Source organism: Phasianus colchicus, chromosome 1, assembly GCF_987193195.1.
Source record: "Phasianus colchicus chromosome 1, bPhaCol1.hap1.1, whole genome shotgun sequence".
Classification (NCBI taxonomy): domain Eukaryota; kingdom Metazoa; phylum Chordata; class Aves; order Galliformes; family Phasianidae; genus Phasianus; species Phasianus colchicus.
In genome coordinates this window covers 190,372,058-190,394,408 of record NC_143436.1, presented here as the reverse complement: position 1 = coordinate 190,394,408, position 22,351 = coordinate 190,372,058, and the positions used below count along the sequence as shown (strand labels likewise).

Genomic DNA, 22,351 nt, shown 5'->3' with positions numbered 1-22,351 from the left:
ATCCCACAAACATGCCCAACCACACAAACCCATTATTGAAAGAAAGAGATTGACACAGATATATGCTTAATTTTATTTATTACATTTAAGAAATATTAACATCTCAGGATAGCTGGTTTATCACCTAAATCCAGTCATAAGCAACAAAAAAAAAAATTCAAATGAGCATTCTTAGATTCATTCCCCCCTGTAAAGAAAAGTTTGTTCAGCTGTATTAAACTCTTATGTGTGACTAAAGGAAAAAAAAAAATCATTAAAATGTCTCAACTACCAGGCATCCTGGTTTGTTAATTGTCTGTTGGCACTTGTGTTCACAATCAAGCACTCTGGTTGCTTTGTTATGTTCTGTCATTCTACCCAGAACGGTCTTTTGGTTACTTTTAATTTCTGGATATGTCAGTTTGTTCAAGTAAATTTAAGAAGAAATCTAGGATTTTGTCTTGAGAAGTTCCAGCATTGCTTCCCTTGATCACCCACTTATGAGATAACTGAAGGAAGTGGCTCGCTTTCACTTTTCTGAATCTTATTCAGTAAGAGGTTTAAAACTGAGGTCTTTTTAACTCTGTTTAAACTGAAAAAAGTACAGAAACACTGTCTTCATTTGATGGTGTGCATAAACATTACACTCCATATATAGCAAAAATATGTTTTATTTATAATTTACATTTCCACAAGTGAAAATTGTACATTTTTACATATACAATTTCATTCCATTAAATTTTCACGCATCTACAGAATTTTCACACAATGACACCTGAAACAGTGCAGGCAATAAGAAATTTAAATACAAAAATGTATTTATTAACGAAACAGTAGCTGAGGCCCTGCCTCAATTGAATGTTTTTATTTCCTATAAAAAGTATCTGCTTTCCAGAATTAACACAGGAGCTCTTCTGTAAAAAAAATCAAACCTCAATCTAAACAGACTCATCTGGTTCTGTTTTAACATCTATAGAGGCAGGTGTGCTCTCTTCTGCACAGGCAGCAGGGGTGTCATCAGGTTCTTCTTTCACTTGAGGTGAGTCACAGGACTCATCTGTTTCCTGTTTAACAATGTTCAACATAATATTTAGGGGATTTTCTACAGGGGTCTTGCTGGGAGAGGGTGTGCAATCAAATGATGATGTCTATAAAACAAACATTCACACAGCATTAACACAGTGTTCAAACAACCATTTTTACCTTCTCTCCCTCTCTGTCTCTTTCAAAATGCAAACAGATGGGCAGTAGAGCACTTAAATTCCAAACTTCTACTTTATATATTACTTTCTACTTTATCTAATAACAAAATGTACTATATAATAGCATTACTTTTCCATAATTACTGTCAAATATCATTTCATCACTGTGAGAATAATACTATGTTACTGTAAAATATTCCCAACTATCCCCCCCAAAAAGAACTGTTAGCTCCCAAGTCTTAACAAATTTAACATATACTAACATTCATTTTCTCAGTTTCTTAAAATTCTTAAGATTATGCACGTTACTCAACAATAAATTCATAATGGCTTCACTTTAGTTTCACTTATATGACACAAAAACTGTCATGGATACATCGTAACTAACTCTAATTACGCATTACAAACTTGCCATTCCCAAGGCCTCTCATTCTTTGCCTAGGCACATGCAAGAGGAACTGATTCTGAAGACCTGCTCTACATAAAGACAGTGATCAAGCAAACAAACTGAAAGCAAAACAATTAAAAAATATGAAAGTAAAGGTTTTCTTACGTTTTGGTAATCTTCGTAACAGGATGGATGGTAAATCTGGAAAATAATTGTTACCCATTTAAATACATTACAAATACAGCAGAAGCACTGGTCAGACATAAACAGATCACACTATTCCTCCAGGACAACAACGTGTAAATCAAGTATGGTGTCAAATGCAACTGGGAAAATATCTGCTGTATGTTTATTTAGGAAAAGCCATCACACAAAAATCTTGTAAGCATAAGGAATTATTTCTGTATAGCTAAGTACAGAAATAATTGGACCACAACCAACACCCACACTCACAGGAACATTCACAGAATCACAGAATGGATGGAAGGGACATGTGGAGCCAAGTTGCCAAGGACCACATCCTTTGGCTTTTGAAGACCTCCAAAGAGGAACAGGCTCCACCACTGGGCTCTTTCCAGCACGGTCTCTCTTGTAATGAGCAGCCCAGAAGTGGACCCAGTAATCCAGGCAGACTCAACAATGCTAAGTAGAGAAGATAACCTTCATTTATCTTTTAGCAATACAGTACGAGGGAAGCCTAGCGAGTGTTTACAAATAACACCAGGACTTCAAGCACATCCAAAGGTTGAGATATTTATGCACTTGAAAGCCGGAAAACTAAAAGGGGAGTCCTTCAGAAAAGACAGGTCACTGTGGCCGATTTCTATTATTCTTGTTATGTTTTTGTTTTGCTTTTCAATATAAACGAGTACCACATATATAAAAATTGGATTACCTTCTCATGCATTCTGATAGCATTCTTTAGATGCCACTCTTCCTCTTCCTCATCCCAGTACTGCTCAAATTGCTCCCGGCAGATTTCACACCTCTGAGAAGTTATTGAAGTAACATGATACACGGTGTTATTAAAACTATTACTGAACACCAACTTCAGGAACTTGGCTGATAACAGTTGTATGTATACATACATTAAGATAACAATATTAAGACTACAACATTTTACCTCCACACTTCAAAAATTTAATAGAAATTATATGAGTACAGTTGGTAGAATGAACAACAATATTTGTCACTTGAAAAAGTTAAACTTTGCCCCCTCAACGAAGAAGTCCCTGCAAGACACTCTGTAAAAATCTAATGTTGTTTTACTTCAGTTAAGAAAATCTGGTGCAGGGATTTAGTTTATGGCATCTCCCAAACCTCAACTTTGAGTTAGAGAACTGCACAAGAAGTATTAAAACCCTTAACACTTGTCTGCAAAATAAAGTCACCTCTAAGAACAAGGCACAAAATTTTTAAAGACTGAAACAAAAGCCTTTATGGCTTTGTTACCTAGTTTCTTGCAGGCTTAGCATATAAGAACATTTGTATTTAACTGCTATATTCACTGGCTACCAAAACACAGATCTGCTGATTATTTTCAAATCAGAAGATTATGACAGCTCTTCCAAATGCCCATCTTGTAAAGAACCATCTTTTTGCATGTGTGTGTGTAAAGGTAACAAAAATTCAGTTAAGATTATCATTTATTGAATCCCAAGCAGCCATTTCCTACTTGGAAATCCAACAAGCTTCCTTTATTTATGCTACCTATGGAAAAACTCTAACATGCTTCTCCCTTTCAACCATGGAACGCCTACAAGCATAGAAGCTGTTGAACACTGGTTATTTATACTGCTACTGCCACAAGGAAACAAACGTTACACACATGTAAATGCAAAACCTAGGAAGTGACTGCACAAAAACAAGAATTCAGTCTACTTACAGACCACATGGGTTAAGGCAGGCAAGCTGAAACTCACCTCAACTGCTCCAGCTGGTCCAGCAGGGACACTCTGAAACTCCTTTTCTTTTGCAGCTTCCTGTGTCTTCAGTACAACTTCTTCATGAGCTTTCTCAAAAAATTGGCTTTTTGCACGCTCCTCTAAGTCGGCTATTTCTTCAAACTCAATCCAATCCTAGGGACAAGTATTCATTCACAATTACAAATAGCCAGAAAAGGTTAAACTAAATACATTTGAAAAAAAAAAGAAAAATGAAATCCCAGAAGTAACAAATGTAATCTATCTTAGTTCACTAAAACTGAAACAGTCCTAGGAAAGGCCTTTATCCTTCAACTTTCACTCCATTCTCAGTCCAACCAAAGCAGTACGAATAATTCCAAGCTGCTTATTGTTCACCTTATAACTCCTTTTGTTTTGGCAGGTATGTATAAGAACTACTTGAAATATCAGACATCACTGATCACCAAACTCCAGTGATACGCAACTTCAGCTGCAATCCCACAGCATGTATGTAGAACACCAAACCCAGCCCTTAATTAACAAGGCACACATATTGCATTACTCACCGTTACACTGTAGTACCACCTTCTGTGTGTAATTTTTCTGCTAACATCTTTTTCTGAACGGTTCTGACGATAATGCCAATCTAAATGGTCTGCATAAACGTCTGTCTGTGAAGTAGTAAATCTCATTCCACACGAGTAGCACTGAATTCCAGTGTACAGTCGATTTATAACACTGTCATAACGCCTACAAAAACAAAAAGAAGTTAACATTTCTTTGGAAAGAAATGGGAAGTTTCTCAGTAAGTTGTTTCAAGCGACCTCAGGAGTAGAAGAAAAGCATTTTCTCCTATAAAGTTAAAGCATATGACACAGTCAACTGAAAGCATTCAAGTAAGTAAATTTAAAGCATTCAAATAATCATTAACTACTCACAAGGAACACGCTAGTATTGTTATATCACACCTACTCAACTGTCTTGGATTAACTATCTAGATACCACCATGCCATTATTCCTAGTGCAGTGTAAGCTCATGCCACAATACGCACTGTCTGAGTTCTTCAACTTTAAAGTTTGTGAGGTCTGGGACATCGTGATCACCCTGGTCATCATCCTCCTCTTCAGCAGCTGGCTGCGCCGATGATTCATTCGCTTCTTTAAAACAAAGAATTTCATCAAAATTTCAGTTCATTTTCAGAACAAAATAAGGTGCTTCTGAGCATTACATTGATTCAAATATTAATAAATATTATCTGAATATGCTAACCTGAACGTGCGTAAGAGTTGAGTCAGTCTCATAGTTTGAAAAGCACACAGACACTATGCTACTCAGAATGACAATTTAAGATGATGCTATTTTATCTAAGCCTCTGGCACTAAAATTCAGTATTCAAAAAGGCACAAATATTTCAGAAACTGACAAGAATCTGGTTAAAATCCAGAACAAGTTACTGAGGCAGGGTGCCAAAAACAAAACCAGAGACTCTAAGTAGCTTAAGTATATAAGATATTTTTAGAAAGTTAATAATTCACTTTATCACATGCACCGAATAGCTGCCCACAAAGATCCACTCAAGCACAAAGAACACAAGAGTTCACAAAGTTCTCACACTTCACTTTACACGTCAACTATGCATAAACTGGAGAGTTGGAATGTAATTAAATTTACATACGTGCTGAAGTGGAATCTGTTTTTGACAGTTTGAGGATTCCTGTTGACAATAGTTTAGCAAACAATTCATTGACATCAAGCTGACCAAGGTGGTTATCAGGATATGAATGTGGGAGGGCTCCTCCTAGAAGAGGGGACAAAAAAAATGTCACAACACTCAAAGACACCAAAAGTTAGCATCAAAAAAAAATCACTTCTATCAGCATATTTCACAACACTCTTTTCCTTACATCCCTTTTTACTTCCACTTTTAATTTTGAAGTATTTATCCATTTCGGTTTGCCTCATACCTAGCTTTTGCCTTATTTCCTCCCCTACAACTTCCTTCGTAATGTAAGTACTCTGAAATGCCAACTATCTGTCCTGTACTGAGATTTCCATGGAAAACAGTATTTTCTTGTTTTATGCTTAAAGATCTCACAAGAATCCATCTACTTACATCGTTTACAACTTGTTACTGCTTTTATTACTAACAGCTAATATATTGGGAATGTTAATTCAGTCTGGCCAATTGAGGTGCCCTTCTGCGATCCAAAAAGCAAACCAGAAATTGGTATGTAGCTAGACTTCAAAACAAAGAAAAACACACCAAAACCACTTGGTTAATGAAAGCTCTCACTGCTTGAGGGAAACCCCTGGAGAGATGACAATACTCTCAAAACCACACCTATTGCCATCTCACAGAAGGCAGCCCTTAGCGCATGGACATGGACCCACCACATCACCTCAGTACAGCACTCATTTTTGTGGTCATGAACAGAGAACAGTCCAAAGAAAACAGAAGGAAATTAACTATTACAGTACCTGCAGGGTTCTGAACAAAGCTTCCAGGATTTGGTAAATACTGTTGACCTTGGCCATATGGTCCTGGCTGAGCAGACATGTGCGAAACCTGTAAAATTAAGCATTTAAGTATTCTTGGCAAGGCAATGTTGTTTTTTTTTTAGTTATTCTATCATTAACCTCTATACATTTCTCAGTTCCAAGTATATTTAAGTGCTCCTATTACTTTACTTTGTCAGTTCCATAGTGAAGGATCCACCAGTTACCAAACCTTGGCATCATATTCATTCCCCATCAGAAAAATATCAGAAAGCAGACTCATTTTGCCTAACAGTTAGCCAAACAAACTTTTCTTCTACTCGCTCATCATTCAAGCACATTTTCTACACACAGTATTTCAAACTGATCCTTTCCACCAAAAAAGAGCTAACAAAAAAAGAAACTGGTAAACATTCACCAACAAAAGTGTCACAATGAGGTTTTATCTAATAATTGAGACAGTACCCATAATATGAAACTCATCCTGAAAGATGGATTTCCAGCAAGCCAGCTGCAGGAATCTTCAGATAGAAAAATAGTTTTTACAGCATGCTTGTAGTACACGTCCTCTACAATCTCCAATCTACTGGGAGAATGGACATCATTTTCACAGATTTACAATTATTTTCTCTTTCAGAAGAGAGCACTTCCAACAAGCAATAGCAAGGACAATTGAAACCATAAAGCCTGCTGGTGCCATGATTATTCTTCAGGAGCTATAGCTTAAAAGCCTGCAGGCATCTTTCTCAACTGCCCCCAAGTTATGGATGTCTTCCAAAAGATTAACAATTATTTTGGTCCATTTTAATTCTAAACCTCTCAGAAAAAGTGATTAAGTATATTCACTTCAAGAATCTGTCATGATTCGCAGAGAACTTGCGTTGTGTAAGTGAAACCACCAGTGTCTTCCAGTTACCTAATTCATTTTCAAAAGACACTAATTTCAGTGCTGTATTTTCAACTACAAAATGGTTGCAAAGAACAGGTTTTTAATTTCTAAAAAAAAAAAAAAAAGACTCAAAAAATAGCAATGCATGCCCTTGAATCATATAGATACTACTTAAGGATATTTTTAGTCTGCAAAAAAAAATATCATAAATGTTTTTAGAGGAAGAACTGCTAATTGTCTACACAAAAATACTTCTGGAAGTAAATTATTTACTAGAATCAATTCTTACCTGATGACCTCCCATTGACATACTATTGAAGTTCCCGTATTGAGGACCCTGAAGTTTGTCATCAAAATAATGTCCAGATGCTCTCAATGAAAAATTCTGTGCTCCTGGGCCACCTGGCCCACTGAAATTTGGTCCTAGTGAACTGTCAAATATTTCAGGCCTTTGGAACTGCATCCCATGAGCTGGTCCGCTGTAGCCCTGTCCGGGATGGTCAACAAAAGGACCACTTTGTCCATATGGCGACATCTCTAATCGTGAGGCAGGATGGCTGGCCATATTTTCGAAACGTGCACCATGAAGGCCAAGAGGCAGGTCAAATCTTGAGGCTGGCTGGTGAGGACCATCAAATCTTTGAGGTATGGCTGCATCAAATCGTGGTTGTGCGGGTTGGCCAGGAGCCCTTTCAAATCTTGGGCCAGGCTGTCCATGAATTCCATCAAATCTTTGCAAAAGAGACAGCTGTCCAGGTTGACCATCAAACCCAGCATGGCAGCCATCAAATCTTGGACCAGTCCGTCCCAGAGGACCATCAAATCTAAGTCCACCAACTCCCTGGTGCACTGGTCCATCAATCAACCTGGGCCCTACACCTGGAGGCCCATGTGGCCCCTCAAATCTGAGCCCACCTCCGGACGGTCCATGTGGCCCCATAGGCTGCCCATGTGGCCCCTCAAATCTGAGACCACTTCCAGGTTGACCGTGGGGCCCCAGTGGCTGTAAATGTGGACCCTCAAACCTGAGACCGCTTCCTGGTTGACCGTGAGGCCCCAGGGGCTGACCGTGCGGTCCCTCAAACCTGAGCCCACCCCCTGGCTGACCTCGAGGCCCCAGAGGTTGACCATGAGGTCCCTCAAACCTGAGACCACCTGAAGGTTGACCACGGGGTCCCTCAAACCTGAGACCAACTCCAGGTCCTTCAAATCTAGGACCACCCACAGGCTGGCCTGCAGGCCCCTCAAACCGCAACGGCCCACCTATTTGCCCAAGAGGTCCCTCAAACCTCAGAGGACCTCCCCCACCAACCTGTCCCTGTGGTCCTTCAAACCTGAGAGCCCCTGCCAGCTGCCCTGGTGGCCCATCAAATCTTAGGGCTCCAGCTCCCCCTGCTCCTGCTAGGGGTCCATCAAATTGAGAAGCACCTGCCCCCACCAAAGGCCCCTCAAATCTCAGAGCAGCTTGTCCAGGTGGCCCATCAATTCTAGAACTTGAACCAGCAGTAGGACTATCAATAAAAGGGCTTCCTTGTCCATCTGCCCCAACTCTTGCAGCAGATGGTCTAGATGAGCCATCAAATAAAGGTCTGTCTTCCATTAGTGCACTTATTCTTGGCTTTGCTTCTATGCCTCCAAATCTTGACCCTGGACTGTCTGGAAATGGTTCTTTATCTGGGTCTTCATATCTAGCTCTTTTGAAACGTTCATTGAATGGTGATCTTGGTTCATCTCGAACACCTGAAAAAAGAAAATACAGGAAGATAAGGTGCTGTGCAGAGAAGGACCCAGGTGTCCTGGTGGACAAAAGGCTGACCACGGATCAACAGTAGGCCTTTGTGGACAACAAGACCAACATCAAACCCAGGATGCATTAAAAAGAGCATGGCCAGCAGCAGGTCAAGGGGATAATAGATGGGGTCAGGCTCTTTGGTCAGGCTCTTTCCAGCAGTGCCCAGTGACAGAATAAGGCACAACGGGAACAAACTGGAACATAGAAAGTTTCACAGAAAAATGAGGAAAAAAAATACTTTGAGGGTTAAAGAGCACTGAAACTGAAAGGTACCCAGTAAAAGTTCTCTTTCTCTGGAGATAATCATAATCTGTTCAGACACTTTCCTACTCTAAGGTACTTGCTTTAGCACAGGGGGTTGGACTATGCATCTCCTACAACTCCATGATAACCACTCTCCAGAAGACTGCAAATTATTTGACATCTGTAAAATAAGACAAAAATACATACCAGCTTTCCCAAGCAGCTGTCTTTCTTCACGGTTATCAAACCTACAGACTGCATCACCATCTATCTTCTGGAACTCGGCTGTACCTTTTCCCTGCTGTCTGAGAGCATCTCTGAATTCATCTGATTCTCCCCAGTTGTCATAAGGATCGAAATTTTTTGAACCCCTGCCTCCTTTAGTGGCATTCTGTTCCTCAAGCCTTCGTCGACCCTCAAGTGGCGAAAGGTTTTCAGCAAAGGGTCTGCTTGTGCCACTTACAGGGGAGTGCCGTCTTGACCTTTCTCCAAAAGGTTCTTTTCTTTCAAACTGTACTCCACGCTTTGCTTTTGCTTGCTCACAGTCCACTCCAGAAAGCAACGCATCTGGTACATGATAATCCAAAATATCATCAGGATCCAAGAGATCAAGTCTTGACAATGAATGCTGAACTTGTGTTCTTTTCAGTTTAGCTTTATGCTCATAGTATGTTAACTCCGCATCAGATAGAAGAGGCTTCCTTTTCAAAGAGCCTTTTTCCTCTGTCGGGCTATCCCACACATTACATCTGTGCTTTCCTTCTTGGTACTGGAACAGCTGTCGAATCTGATGAGCCACCACGAGAAACTCATCTTGTGTTATTTCACCAGATGCTAAGCGGTCATTGGCCTGTAACATATAGTTTGGATTTTTAAGAAGAAAAGCAAAGCACAACTATATCCAAAACATCTCGACAAACAGGATCAATCAGTATTACCTTTTTAAGTAATTCTCTCTTGCTTGCAGACGTCAGCTCCTTGGGAATCTGTAAATTGGCATCCACACTTAACCGGTGCTGCTGTTTTGGTGCTCGGGGTGATAGAATTCCTTTAGCAGCAGGCCAGTTTTCTCGGTGTCTTTGGTGAGGAGATTTACCAACTGCTTGGTGTTCTTCAGTCTGCTGCGAGCTGAGAATAGGAACACGTTTAAAACTATATTAGTTCTTTATTCATGACAGATTACATCTCTATCAGAACTGATAATGGTAAAACATCACTATCAATTTAGAAAATATGCATATTTGCCATTTTTTACTACAAGCAAGTTATGAACCGTCATCAAGAACTTCTGTCAACACGGACAGTCTGAATCTTTCCACCCAAACCTGACCGTACTTTAGCCAAGAGCAGAATTTCCACTTACTTCAGAGAGAATCTGTTTAAAATATGGTAACTTACTTTTTATTTTCCTCCCAACCGGATTTCCACCTCTTGCCTGCTTTGGATCCCTGCCAATTCTCTGCATTCTCCTTTGGATCAGGAGAAGCTTTTGTAGAATGCTGGCTCGCTATTTCTTGGGGCCTGTCTTCTTGGCTTTTTTTCACTCTCCTTGGATCTCGCACCTCTTGTTTAACATTTCGCTTATTAGAATTCCTTTCATCTCTTGCCCCTTGTGAGGCTTCTTCTGCATGAGACTGCTTAGGACCTATCTGACGTATCTTTCCAATTTTAGGAGTTGAAGAAGTGGGAGATAAACTCCTGAGTCTTCTTTTGGGCGATCTCCTCTCTCTTCGTTTTGGAGAATGTGTAGATGGTGACCGTGACTTAGGAGAGCGGGATCGTGACCGTTTTCTATTACTGGATCTCCCTTGTTTTCCACCCTGCTTTTCTGATTCTTCTGTAGTCACGTCTTGTTTCTGAACAACACCATTAACTGTTTTATTTCTGCTGCCTACTGGTCTATGTTCACCTGTCTTATGTTCATCTTTTTCTTTTTTCTCTGTATTTCTCCTCTTTTCTTTCACCTCATCCCCTTTGCTCTCTGGCTTTTCTTGAAGATGTTTTTTCAGTCTTGGGTCCCGTTTACTCATTTCAGATACTTTTGTGCTTTCAGATTCTTGGGTTTTATTATCTTTAGTGTTGGGAAGCTTGTTTTTCAAAGGAGATGGCGATTTAGACTTTGTTTCCACCTGATCGGGTTCTTTCTTTTGTGTTTTTTCACCTGCTTTCAATTTCTCTTGTTTTGTTGAGCTTTGTTTTTCAGACTGAGATGTTTTGCTCGCCTTGGTATCAGACTGACCAGTTGTGTTTGGTGGAAATTCTTTCCTATGCGACTGATCTTTAGCATGAGAAGAATGTTGTGACATTCTATTAAGTCGAGGATCCCTATTTACTATTTTGACATCATGAAGTGGAGGACTTGGGGATGGTTTGATCTTTTCAGATTGCAATGAAGCCTGAGTAGGTGTTTTAACTGTCATGTGAGGTGTCTGGGACACATGTGGCTTGGAAGGTGTTGGAACTGAAGGCATAGAAGATGATCCTTGCTGAACGCTAAGAGAAACAGCCTGAAATAAGGTGAAAAGAAAAAAACAGCATTAATCTGCATGATACAACATCTGCACAGAGATGTTCGTGTTCTGTTTTGAAAACAAAGCTGTAAACAGAAATGTTTTGAAATAGTTATGAGATTCATCCATTTAACTGAAAATGACCCATTAATTCCTAATCACATGTATTCAGATAACACAGTACCATCACAGAAGATGAAGTTCAAGTACAATATAAAGTCAGTACTACAAGGTCAATGCTGCAAGAAATGCAACATAAGTACGCCTCATTACAGCTTTCCTATACCATCCACATTTCCAAGACAACTAAATGGCCAAGTATATTTATTTATTTTTATTTCTGGGCTTCTAAGATGTTTCACTTAGTATCACCAACATTCAACACAACATGACTTTCAATCGTGAATACAAAACCAAAACATCTCAACTGCAACCACCTTCAGATGGTGATATCAAACCAACCTGACCCACTGAGGACAGAAGCTGCCTTGACATTTCTTACAATCAGGATTCCACATTCTTTATGGAAATACTCAATTTTCTAAGAGCAAATATATTCGAAAAAGCCTCCTTTATGGAGAGCCATGAAAAGATGTGGAAGAGCATCACAGGCAGAGGTGATTTTTGAGAGAAGAACAAAAGACCACAAACCTTTTTTAAGCTGTTCTGAATGTACTTCTTAAGATTTTTACATGACAATTACTGGTCTAAAGCACCAGATCAACTTGCACTGCTCTAGCCCTAAAATAGCTACTCTTGTCTAAACTTAACTGCAGTTACCAGGGTAGCAGCTAAGGAAGTATCAAACGAAGTGAGACCAAACCATGGACCATTCACCAACTATTCTACTCACCAGCTGTGCTTTAGTCTGTTCCAACTCCAGCTCTAACTTTTTTTGCTGAAGTTCTAACAACTGTTTTTGCTTCGCAAGCAATTGTTGTCTTATCAGTTGCTCCTGTGTCAAATTCTTTTGTATTTCAGGAACAGCTGGAGGAGTAGAGGCACCAGAAGTGACAGCAGAGGTAGATGCAGTAGATTCCTCTGGCTAAAAATAAAACATAAGGTTACATTCAACATCTTAATGGAACCAGCTCCATCTCCCTTAACTGCTAGCACGATACAAAACTGGGACATAGTTTGTACAAGTTATGAACTGCAATTTTTATGCAAAATACAAACAAAACACTGAAAAATTTCTGTTCCTCTAGAATTTACCTGCTGTCATAGGATTAACTATGCCACCATGATAGAATTAAATATGCCACTTAATATAAATAAATCAATGTTTAGAAATCTAGAATTCAGTTTTAAAACAAAAACTAAGCCCCTTAAATATTTCGAATCCACAAATTCCTCTTACCTGTCTCCAGCGATCAGATGCTTTATTCTTATCATAGTACATTAGTCAAAAAGCAGCATACAAACAACAAAAACAACACGTACTGCCATCTGTTCATACAGTAGGTATAAAGACTTACCGATTTATTTAAAAACTTAGGATTCACATGGATGCTAGAAGTATTCACATTTGGGGGCAGAGGTTTAATTGGCCAAGCAGGATCTAATGAGTTGACTCTGACATCAAGTGCATAAAGTTTCTTCAAAGGGAAAATATCGTCCCATGTGGAGCGTAATTTAAATAAACTTTTCCTAGTATTTTCATCCACCTAAAACAATAAAACAATTCTATGGCTTGTTAAGTTAATATAAAACAACTTAAACTTTTCTGTAGAACTTAAGATCTCATATGCTTTATATTCTTACCAAATTTATCATTTTAACACAAAGAACTGGCTACAAAGAACTTGTAAGTGGTGCAGATTGATACGTCTACACCATCAGAATGGGTAACAGAAGTTCAAATGTGGAATTGTCATTTCAAGGCTATCTGAAGGTTTTATTGTGTATTACCATTCTCTGAGAACTGTGTCAGCTTTTCCATTACCAAAATTCTCATTTTACTTGGCCAATTTCTGTCAAAAAAGATACAGCAACAAAAATATCCAAAGAAAAAACCTCTGAAACAATACAGTAATTCAAATGTTTGTGCTGAGTGGCATACAGCAACAACAAACAAATCAGAGAACAACAAACTTTCTGAACAGAAAAACTGTTTTGTTTAGCTGTTTAATCACCGAAGATTTTTTTTCCCCCCTAACAAATCCAACAAAAGTTGTATGAGTCAAAACAAACTCAAATACATTTCAGTTCAATTGCAAAATCTGACCCATTTATGAGCCATAAATCAAGTGTACTAGTAGCACTAGCACCCATTTTCTCTTTGCAATCAGACTGGATCATTTTATGACAGTTAAGTTCAAGACTCACTCAAGTAGTTCATTTAAATGAATGGGAAACATCTGCTGACAAAACACACGTAGCTGCCCTACTGTGAATGTGCTAACTCAGTCATTACACATTGACCCTGTAAAGACCTTTTTTTGGCTGCAGTTTTATTTTAGGTGTCACAGCAAGACATGCTGTCCAGAAAGTTCAGAAGTTCTTTGAAAGAGAGGGCAGGAACTTCAATAATTCATACTTAGCTAGTGGGGAGTGGGAGGGTGCCTCTACACAACTTTCAGTATCAAGTTCACTGCAAAAGCTGCTGCCATGACTGAGCCAGTTTCTGACTTCACTAAGTGTTTAAAGATACCTTTAGTGATCATTTACTGATAAAACAGAATGTCTAACAATGTCGGTGTGAGAATTTCATCTTGCAATATCATTAGTTATCTAAAGTGACTGATACTTTGCATAAATTTAATGGTTCTATTTAGCTTAGTAGACAGTTAACTACAAAGCTCAGCAAATGAATTACCCAGAGTTTCAGCTGCAACTGAATGCAACTCAGTGAAAGAACACAAACCAATACTGGAAAAATAAGCAAATGCCTACTTATCTACTCTACACACAGAAGTTCAATATTTCTGAGCTCATTATGACAATCTATCCCTTATTTGGTCATTCATTTGGTACAGCTGAAAAACAGATATAAAACATTCTGAGACTGCAGATCCCCACTGGTATGTAGTAATAAATACAGCAAAGCTCCACTCATCTCATTCAGGTGTGGTGCCACTTTCTTAGGGCATACAGGAAACCACAGAAGTTAACTCTCCATTTCAGATTCAACTTAAACCCATTCAAGCCCAGTCTTTCAAAAGCTGGACTTGGATTTGCCATTCTCACTGAGGAATAAGCACAATTACTTCACTGGGTTTAAAGACTTTGAAAAAAGTGAGTATATTTGGCAGCAGTTTTCAATACTGAATGAAATTAAAACACGTATTTTTGATGTAACAAAGCAATAATAAACTCTCATGACCTTCCCCCCCTCACCCATCATATATGTTTTTTAATCACAGACCACTTAAGGAATAACAGGTGCCAGTGGTATTTGTCACAGTTTAAGTGCTCATTTTTCACATCAAAAATTAAATGAATCAGACAAATCTAACTACAATAGAGCTCAGAAAAATCTCTAAGAAACTAATTCTGAGTATATTCCTGACATAAAGACTAACCACTACCTTAAAAAATAAATCAGCAAGTCATAATTAACTGTTCTATACATTACAAAGTCTGTCCAGGTCAGCAACCAGCAATCAAAAAAAAATTAGTGAAGCCTTGCCTGGATAGAAGAACTACACAAGTTAATCAAGACACTGCATCTTTTGGCTAACTTAACTCACAGGCTTGACAACAGCAGGATTGCCCTTCCACATTATAGATACAGTATTGCCATTTATAAAAAACAATTCATTTTTCTCATTCAGCACCCAAGAAAACCCAAAGCTGAGAGCATGTATTTATTTTACCAGGAACAACTTTGCTTAAATACAGAACTTTTCTGAAAGTGTATATACCTTTTCAAATACACAAATAAATGTTGCAACTAGGTTTTTAGTAAATGCAGTAAGATACTCTCTTCCAACATTCTTGACAATGGAATCCATAAGGTACATAACAGGGAGCTTCTCTGACGCAGGAGCCTGGAGTAATAAGAAGAAACTGAGAAGTTTAGTACAACAAAAACATACGTTAAGCTATTTAAATAAAGGGATTACCAATCCCAGAAATACAGACCTCTCTTTTTGGTTGCCACTATAAACACCAAGGGATTTGCTTGGGATTTTTTGTTTATACAAAAACTTAAAAACTTAAATCTGGAAAATCAATACGCAGTTCAAAGTATAATGCGGTGGGTCTACCACAGAGAAAAGGAACACCTTGGGTTATTCTGTTTGTCTCAAAGCTTTGGGGTGGAAAAAAAGGGAAAAAAAGAAAAAAAAAGAAGCCCACAAGACAGTATTACTGCTAGTGTACCGAGTGCAGCCTTTCAAAACCCACTGGAGAAAATAACTTGAAATTAGCAGGAAGCCATCGCTAGCACTTCAAGGAACTTCTAAAAAATAGTTTATCACTTGGACCTCATGAATGCTTGCTTTTCTCCATTTCACAGAACACAAATCAGACTTCCTGTGAACAGCCCAGGTTAGAGCACTCCAGCAGTCGTAGATTATACGTCGAACATCACAGTCCTTTCACAAAATACACGCAGAAAAGGTCACAACTATATCACTGTAATCCAAGGGAATGGAGCAAGGAGTCCCAGTCTCTGTTGGCACTTGTCAGCGGTAACAGTCAGGTTTTAGATGGATGTGAAGACAGAGCAAAGTTCTAAATCCAGACCAAACCCAATCACCAAGCCGACTGGGCACAGACAGGAAAGCTCAGGAATCACAATCACAGTTTTCACAGCCTGGAGTCTTCACACTCAGGATACATCTTTGCCACAAGAGACGGCTTGAGGGATCTTTTTTGTTGGTTTTAAATCCACATTCAGAACTTGTAGCAAGTCTGTGAAACAGAAGCATGGATGGTGGACAGCTACAACTTCCAATGCAGGAAAAGCACTACTGGCCCCAATCAAGGTGCTTTTAATGCTCACCACTGGCTTTCACCAGCAGAAGACACAGCAAAGTTCCAGAAAGCATCAGTGAGCAAACAGCTGAAGAGGACAACGAGAAAGACACCACCACAAGCTCCACGCTGACCATCATCATCTCCTTAGACAGGAGCATCCACTCTTTAATACTTTTAAGTCCCATTCACCATCCGGTAACTCAGTATAAAACCAGAGTAACTTCATTGTTCTTTTTAAACAGGACAGGCTCCTATGATGATCAGCAACCTTACTTCACAGCCCCATTGTCCAGATAAGTGTGTGGAAGTGCTCTTGCTTTACAATTTGAGATTTAAATCCTTCCCTATTAAAGTGGTTCACAGAAGGGCACCGCGTCAACAAAACTTTTATATGGGTAAATCATATTTCCTCACTTTTAAGTGTATATTAATTAACCATGACCCAAAACTCAACACTGAAAAGGACAGTTTCTTGTTAATGGGGAGGGGAGGGTGTCACTGCCTCCTATAAAAAAAATGCAGGCAGCTGATGTATTTTGTATATGAAAAGACAGAAAAGAGCACAGCTAAGCAGCACGTTAAGAGCATGGTTTGTACCACTTGTACTATGTAATCTGAGTGCTGAACTTATGACTAATAATGGGCTGTAAAGAAGCTAATATGCAAGTGTTAGAATAGGGGCATCTCTCCAGCTCAGAAAAAAATGCATGTGAAGCTGCTTAATATTAACTCGTCCATGAAATATTGGTTAGTTCTTTAATGCAGCCTACACAATGACACATTAAAAATGCTACTCTAAGTTGTGAATGCTTTCTTTTATAAAAAATGACAGTGTACAGTTTCTGACTTTCTAAGTCACCTTTCAGGGAAAGAAAGAGCTGTCTCAGCAGCACAAATGCTCAAGAGCTATTAGCAGAGCACGCTACACTCTTCCATTTCACCAAGGTATGGAAGTAGCTCACTACACATAGCTAAGATTCAAGTTGGAGATGCCAGAGTATCCATTTAATAGCAAAGGCACTGTAACAAGTTTAACAGCTTCATGTGCTTGGGAGCAGTTAGAAGTAATCACACAGCAAAGCACTGCAATGTAGTAAGGAAGCCTACTTCAAAATGTGACAGCATTAGTTTAGCAGCGTGCCCTCCTTCAAATATCAGCTACTCAGCTGGCACAATCTAAGAACCATGACTTAAAAACAGTTGGGTTAAGTTTTCATTTCTGGAAATGTTTATTATGTTATCTAGCCCACGTTCCAATAACCACACAAGGGAATCCCAGATTTGAACGTCTTGTTTTCAGGCGATCTATACAGCACCCCCTAGCAAGAGAGAGACCCACACAGTGCTAACCAACAGCAGGGAGGCTCCGCATACCACCAGAACACACAGAATGCTAACGCTGAGCTCATCACCACAGAATTCCCACTCTTCTTTCAAATAATGTATGAAAGCTACTGTTGGAAATGTGTGGCTTTTTTTTTTATTAGTTTCCTAAAAAAAAAAGTTTCAATTAAAAAAAAAAATTGAATCATAATCAAACCCCGAGTCACAAACTTGCAAAAAACTTTGTTTAAAAAACAACTTTGTACACAAAATGGGTCTCAGAAACAAATTCTGCACTATACAATGGTAAATAAAAAGACAAATACATATTTCACACTTTTTATTTACATATTTTATAATACCAGTCACACATTTCAGAGCCATTTATTAAATCGTAAAGCAGACCACTCAAGTTTTTACACTAAACAAACTGTCTCCAGGCAACACTTTTTAAAAGTGGCTTAGCAAAGGAGAGCACTTTCCCAAAAACAACTAAGAACTTGCCTTGAATAAACCACAGTCACAAATAGTAACTAAGGCAAAACTAACCATTGATACAAGATTTAAGACATCTTTAAGAAGAAAAAAAAACACACTTCAGGGCAGGCTCTAAAACACCCAGAAATGAAGAAATTTGACAGCATTGATATTTATCACAAATTATATACATCCACTGCCCTTTAGGAGATATAATGGTGAGATCTATTCGTTTATGAGGTCACCTCCCCAAAGAATGGCAAAAGTTGGCCACTGGTAGCATTTAAAACTAGACTGGAAGAGGTCTGTGGAACACTAAAGAGCCATCCTGCATTGGTAGAAAGACAGATTAAATAATGTAAAAGATCTTTCCCTCCCCAGCATTAGACAGTACAATTCTCACCATTATAAACTGCGAATTTAAAGCCAAAGGAAAAAAAAGGCCTGTATTAGAGGGAACCTGGTATTAGAGGGAGCAAGGGAGACAACGGGGGAGGGGTGACTGGCAGGAACACGGTGAATTGAAGGAATAACCCTTTTCTTACAGAAAGCTGCTGTTAGAAAGGTACAGTAACCCCCCCTGCCCCCATCCGTGTGCTGTGGCTGACTGATGTCAGCAACTGCCTGGGTTGGGCTCAGAGGGAGCCTCCTCTTTCCCTTCCTTTTACATCACGTGCCTTTCAGACGCCATGTTAGGATCCTACAGGCTGCTGCAGTTTCTACAGTCAGGGAGAATTTCTTCTTCCCATCCTCACCAAATAAACCTCTCTAGCCAAGACACGTGAAGATACACAGCACTAGCTTCACTTAGGGCACAGCCACCTGAAAGCCAAACGGGTTACCCCAAGCCCACGTCGCTTTCTCTAAGCAGACAGCACAGAACCACCAGCAGCACACGCACACTTCCCTACACAGAGCAGATAATCGCCTTTCACCTGAAAACTTTCCTGGAAGATAAGCCCCCCGCCCTTGCTCCTCCAGTTAATATCTCACGGGGAAAATAACCTTATCTTTCAAGCTAGAAGCGGCAGTTAAAAAATCATTATATTTAGCCTTTCTAAAGCAGACGATTTCCATGCTATAAACTCAACCTTTTCATTCCTTCGCACTACCCGGGTATAAATTAAAAAAAAAACACAAACCTCCACAAGCTCAGGCTCTCGCTAACGACACTTAAACAATCGTTATCTACGGAAGAAATCGCTAAATGCAACGGTTTCGACACCAGCTTCGAGGGGGAAAACCCAGCTCCAAGGGCGAGGCGCTGCCCAGTCACGGCCGGGCCGCCATGTTGTGTCTGTTACCCACACGGGGCGGCGAGCCGCGCTGCCCCGGCCGGACCCCAACCCGCCTGCCCTCGGTCCCCTGCTCCCTACGGGGTGCGGGCGGGAGAAGGGGCGGCCCTCAGCCTGGCCAGGGAAGGGGGGGGGTGGAATGGTGGGAAGGGCAGGGCCGCGCTCCCTGCTGAGCCACGCTGTCCTCCGCTTGCTCCCAACGGCGACCCCGTGGGTCCCCGCTCCCCGTGCTGCCCCCGCCCCCCGGCTCTCCCTGCTCCCCCCGTGGCCACCTGTGACCTGGTCGCGCCTCGCCTCGAGGCCCCGAGCCCTGCTCCCCTCCCCCGCCCGGCCGCCAGCCTCGGGCCCGCTGCCTCCCTCTGTCGCCCCGTTCCCCCTCTCTCGGGCCCTCCTTCGCTCCCTGCCTCCTCCGTCCCTCAGCCCTTTCTCCTGGCCCCGGCCGGTCCCCCCAGCAGTATAGGTAGGAGTAGTAGGCGGTGGAATATAAAAACCTTGGCGATTTGCGCCTCGATCAGGGAGACGATGTCCTTGGCGAAGGGCACGTTCTCCTCGGCCAGGATGGTCAGCATGTTGATGTGCGGCTTGCTGTTGAACGTCAGGTCCTCCAGCGACGACTGGTAATCGCGGCACGCGTCCTCCCGGGCCTCGCTGCTACCAGCGCTGCTCTCCGGGGCCGACATGTTCCTCCGACCGGGGCCCGCACCAGGACCCGACCCACCGACCGACGGCCCCCTCCCCGCGATTCCCCTGCCGCCGCCGAGCGACGCCGCCCCCCCGCCGCTGCCGCTGGGCTCCTCTACCGCATCCTCCGGGCTGCGGCTCCGCTGCGAGTGGCGCTGCCGTCCGTGCCGCCGCTGCGCTTCCGACCGCCGCCGGCTCAGTCTCAACGCTCACAAAATGGCGGCGGCGGCTACGGCTCGCGAACCGCTTCCTCCAACCGTTGCGTCATGTGAAATTGGGCTGAGGAAAAGGGCCGGTGGCTTGGAATGCCCCTTTTGTTCCCTCATCGCGCCCCCATTGGCTGACGCTCCTCCGCTCCGCCCGTGATTGGCTCGACCCGAAGAAGGCGAACGTGATTCGCTGGAACCGCCCCCTCTCCCGCTGATTGGTTGCTGCGACGAAACCTCGCCCTCGCCCCCGCGTCCCGACTCGCGATTGGTTGCTCTTCCCTACTCCCCTGCCGCTAACTCGCTGGGCATAACCCTCCCGCCTTCCCGTTCCGTCGTCAGCTCTGATTGGTGCCCTGGTGCAATCCCGCCTTTCCTCCTCACCCTGAATTGCGGTTGTTACGCTCTCGCCGCCCCGCCCCGCCCAGCCGTTGGCGTGGCAACGCGGCTTTCCGGCTGATGTCGTCGTAGTAACAAAGCCTGCTCACGATATTCGCCCACAGATAATAATAAAGCTCTGTTCCTTGTGGAAATAAACTTGTTGGCGAAGTGTTTTCTCCACAGCCCTTCCAAAACGCTGCGTGCTGTACCCAACACTTCTCCTTTGCCTTTGTGAGGAAACGAAACTGAACTTTCTGTGAGCTGAGGGGGGGAAATGTGGGGAAATGTGGCTCCTTCCCAAACTGCTGCAGTTGTGAGTTAGAATCCTTGCTCGTGCTAATTACTGGAGTAAAACCAATAAAATGAGCAGAACTGCCTTGCTGAGGGCATCACGGGATCCAAAGGCACCCTCAAATCAGATCTGCAGTTTGTAAATCAGCAAAGGACAGGCTGGTGTGAGGCGAAGTTCATGGCTGAGTTCATCCAGTGTTTGGTGCTTTACCTTCTTGTCTGCATGGGCTTTGTATGAAGCCACTTGCACCTCCACAACAACTACAGCAAGAAGTTAACCTTGAGGTCCCTGTGTTAACGAGCTGTGGGAACACTCCTTTCTTTAAGCACTTCTTGGAACATCCATAGTGGTACAGAAATACACGAGTCTATCATTGAACTGTCTAATGAGAAGTTGTTTATGCTACAGAAATTCATAGAATCACAGAATTATGGAGTCACCAAGGTTGGGAAAGACCTCTAAGATCATCCAGTCCAACTGTAATTTCCCACGAAACCATGATCCTTTGTACAACATCTCAATGTTTCTTGAACACCTCCAGAGATGGTGACTCCACCACCTCCCTGGGCAGCCCATTCCAGCACCTGACCACACTTTCAGAGAAAAAAACTTTCCTAATACCCAACTTGAACCTCCCCTGGCACAACTCAAGGCCATTCCCTCCCATCCTATCGCTGTTACCAGGGAGAAGAGGCCAACCCCCACCTCAACACAACCTCATTTCAAGGAGGGTAGGGAGCAGTAAGGTCTTCCTTGAGTCTCCTCCAGGCAGAACAGTCTCAATTCCTTCAGCTGCTCCCTGTAATACTTGTGCTCCAGACCTCTCACCAGCTTTGTTACCTGTCTCTGGACTGAGCTGTCATACCAACAGTGTGTCTAGTGTGCAGATTTATCTTTTCCTGCAAAAGCATTCACCGTACATTGCGTATTTGAAACTTCCTCCCAAAATCAAAGCCATCCCACCAGCTTTGCTGAAACCACTACTTAGAAATGCTCCTGGGACAAATACGTGCCACCTCTTCTCATCTCATTTGGCATAGCTGTCAGTCAGTCTTTTTTTTTTTTTGTGCAGATGTGGCTGGAGCTTTTGCTGGTATGAAGCTCATCAAAAAGCCTCAGGACTAGACCTAGTAGTGGCACACTTGACTTGAGAATCACCAGTAACTGATAACTAAGGAAACCTGTCAGGAAAGTTGTGATATAATAGTGCTACATGAGAAAACTTGTCAAGGTAAGAAGGCAATCAAGAATTTATTACTTTCCAAAACCTGTACAGTTTTGCTTCTCTTTGAGTTTGTGCTTGAGCTGGATTTTTGGGAAGTCTAATAAAATTCCTTTAAACTGTTTTGTGGCTAGAAAACAACAA

The 22,351-nt window shown here is 41.5% G+C and overlaps 1 protein-coding gene across 3 annotated transcripts; it reads right to left on the bottom strand.

The window, feature by feature from the left end:
• Nucleotides 1–61: 61 nt before the first annotated feature.
• On the bottom strand, nt 62–20,880 carry PCF11 (PCF11 cleavage and polyadenylation factor subunit). Of its 3 annotated transcripts, none has more exons than XM_031612444.2 (16): nt 19,917–20,880; nt 15,271–15,396; nt 12,883–13,071; nt 12,258–12,449; nt 10,293–11,401; nt 9,833–10,022; nt 9,102–9,744; nt 7,149–8,599; nt 5,953–6,040; nt 5,150–5,272; nt 4,526–4,631; nt 4,040–4,223; nt 3,492–3,647; nt 2,465–2,557; nt 1,735–1,770; nt 62–1,043 (listed from the first exon to the last, which is right to left on the bottom strand). In XM_031612444.2, the coding sequence occupies exons 1-16, from the start codon at nt 20,103–20,105 to the stop codon at nt 918–920; spliced, it is 5,001 nt and encodes a 1,666-aa protein (XP_031468304.1). In that variant the 5' UTR covers nt 20,106–20,880; the 3' UTR covers nt 62–917. The 3 variants fall into 3 exon arrangements, with proteins under 3 accessions (XP_031468304.1, XP_031468303.1, XP_031468302.1); XM_031612443.2 differs by having other exon boundaries at nt 62–1,127; nt 4,526–4,628; XM_031612442.2 differs by having other exon boundaries at nt 62–1,127; nt 19,917–20,879.
• Nucleotides 20,881–22,351: the final 1,471 nt, after the last annotated feature.

Bases quoted from the DNA above. Each gene is read 5' to 3' on its own strand.
- PCF11 (XM_031612442.2), bottom strand. From the start codon at position 20,105: ATGTCGGCCCCGGAGAGCAGCGCTGGTAGCAGCGAGGCCCGGGAGGAC. The intron at 13,072-15,270 runs GTATATACACTT...TTATTGTTTTAG, and splicing joins TTATTTGTGTATTTGAAAAG to GTGGATGAAAATACTAGGAA. The intron at 4,632-5,149 runs GTATGTAAATTT...TTTGTTTTAAAG, and splicing joins AACAGATTCCACTTCAGCAC to AAGCGAATGAATCATCGGCG.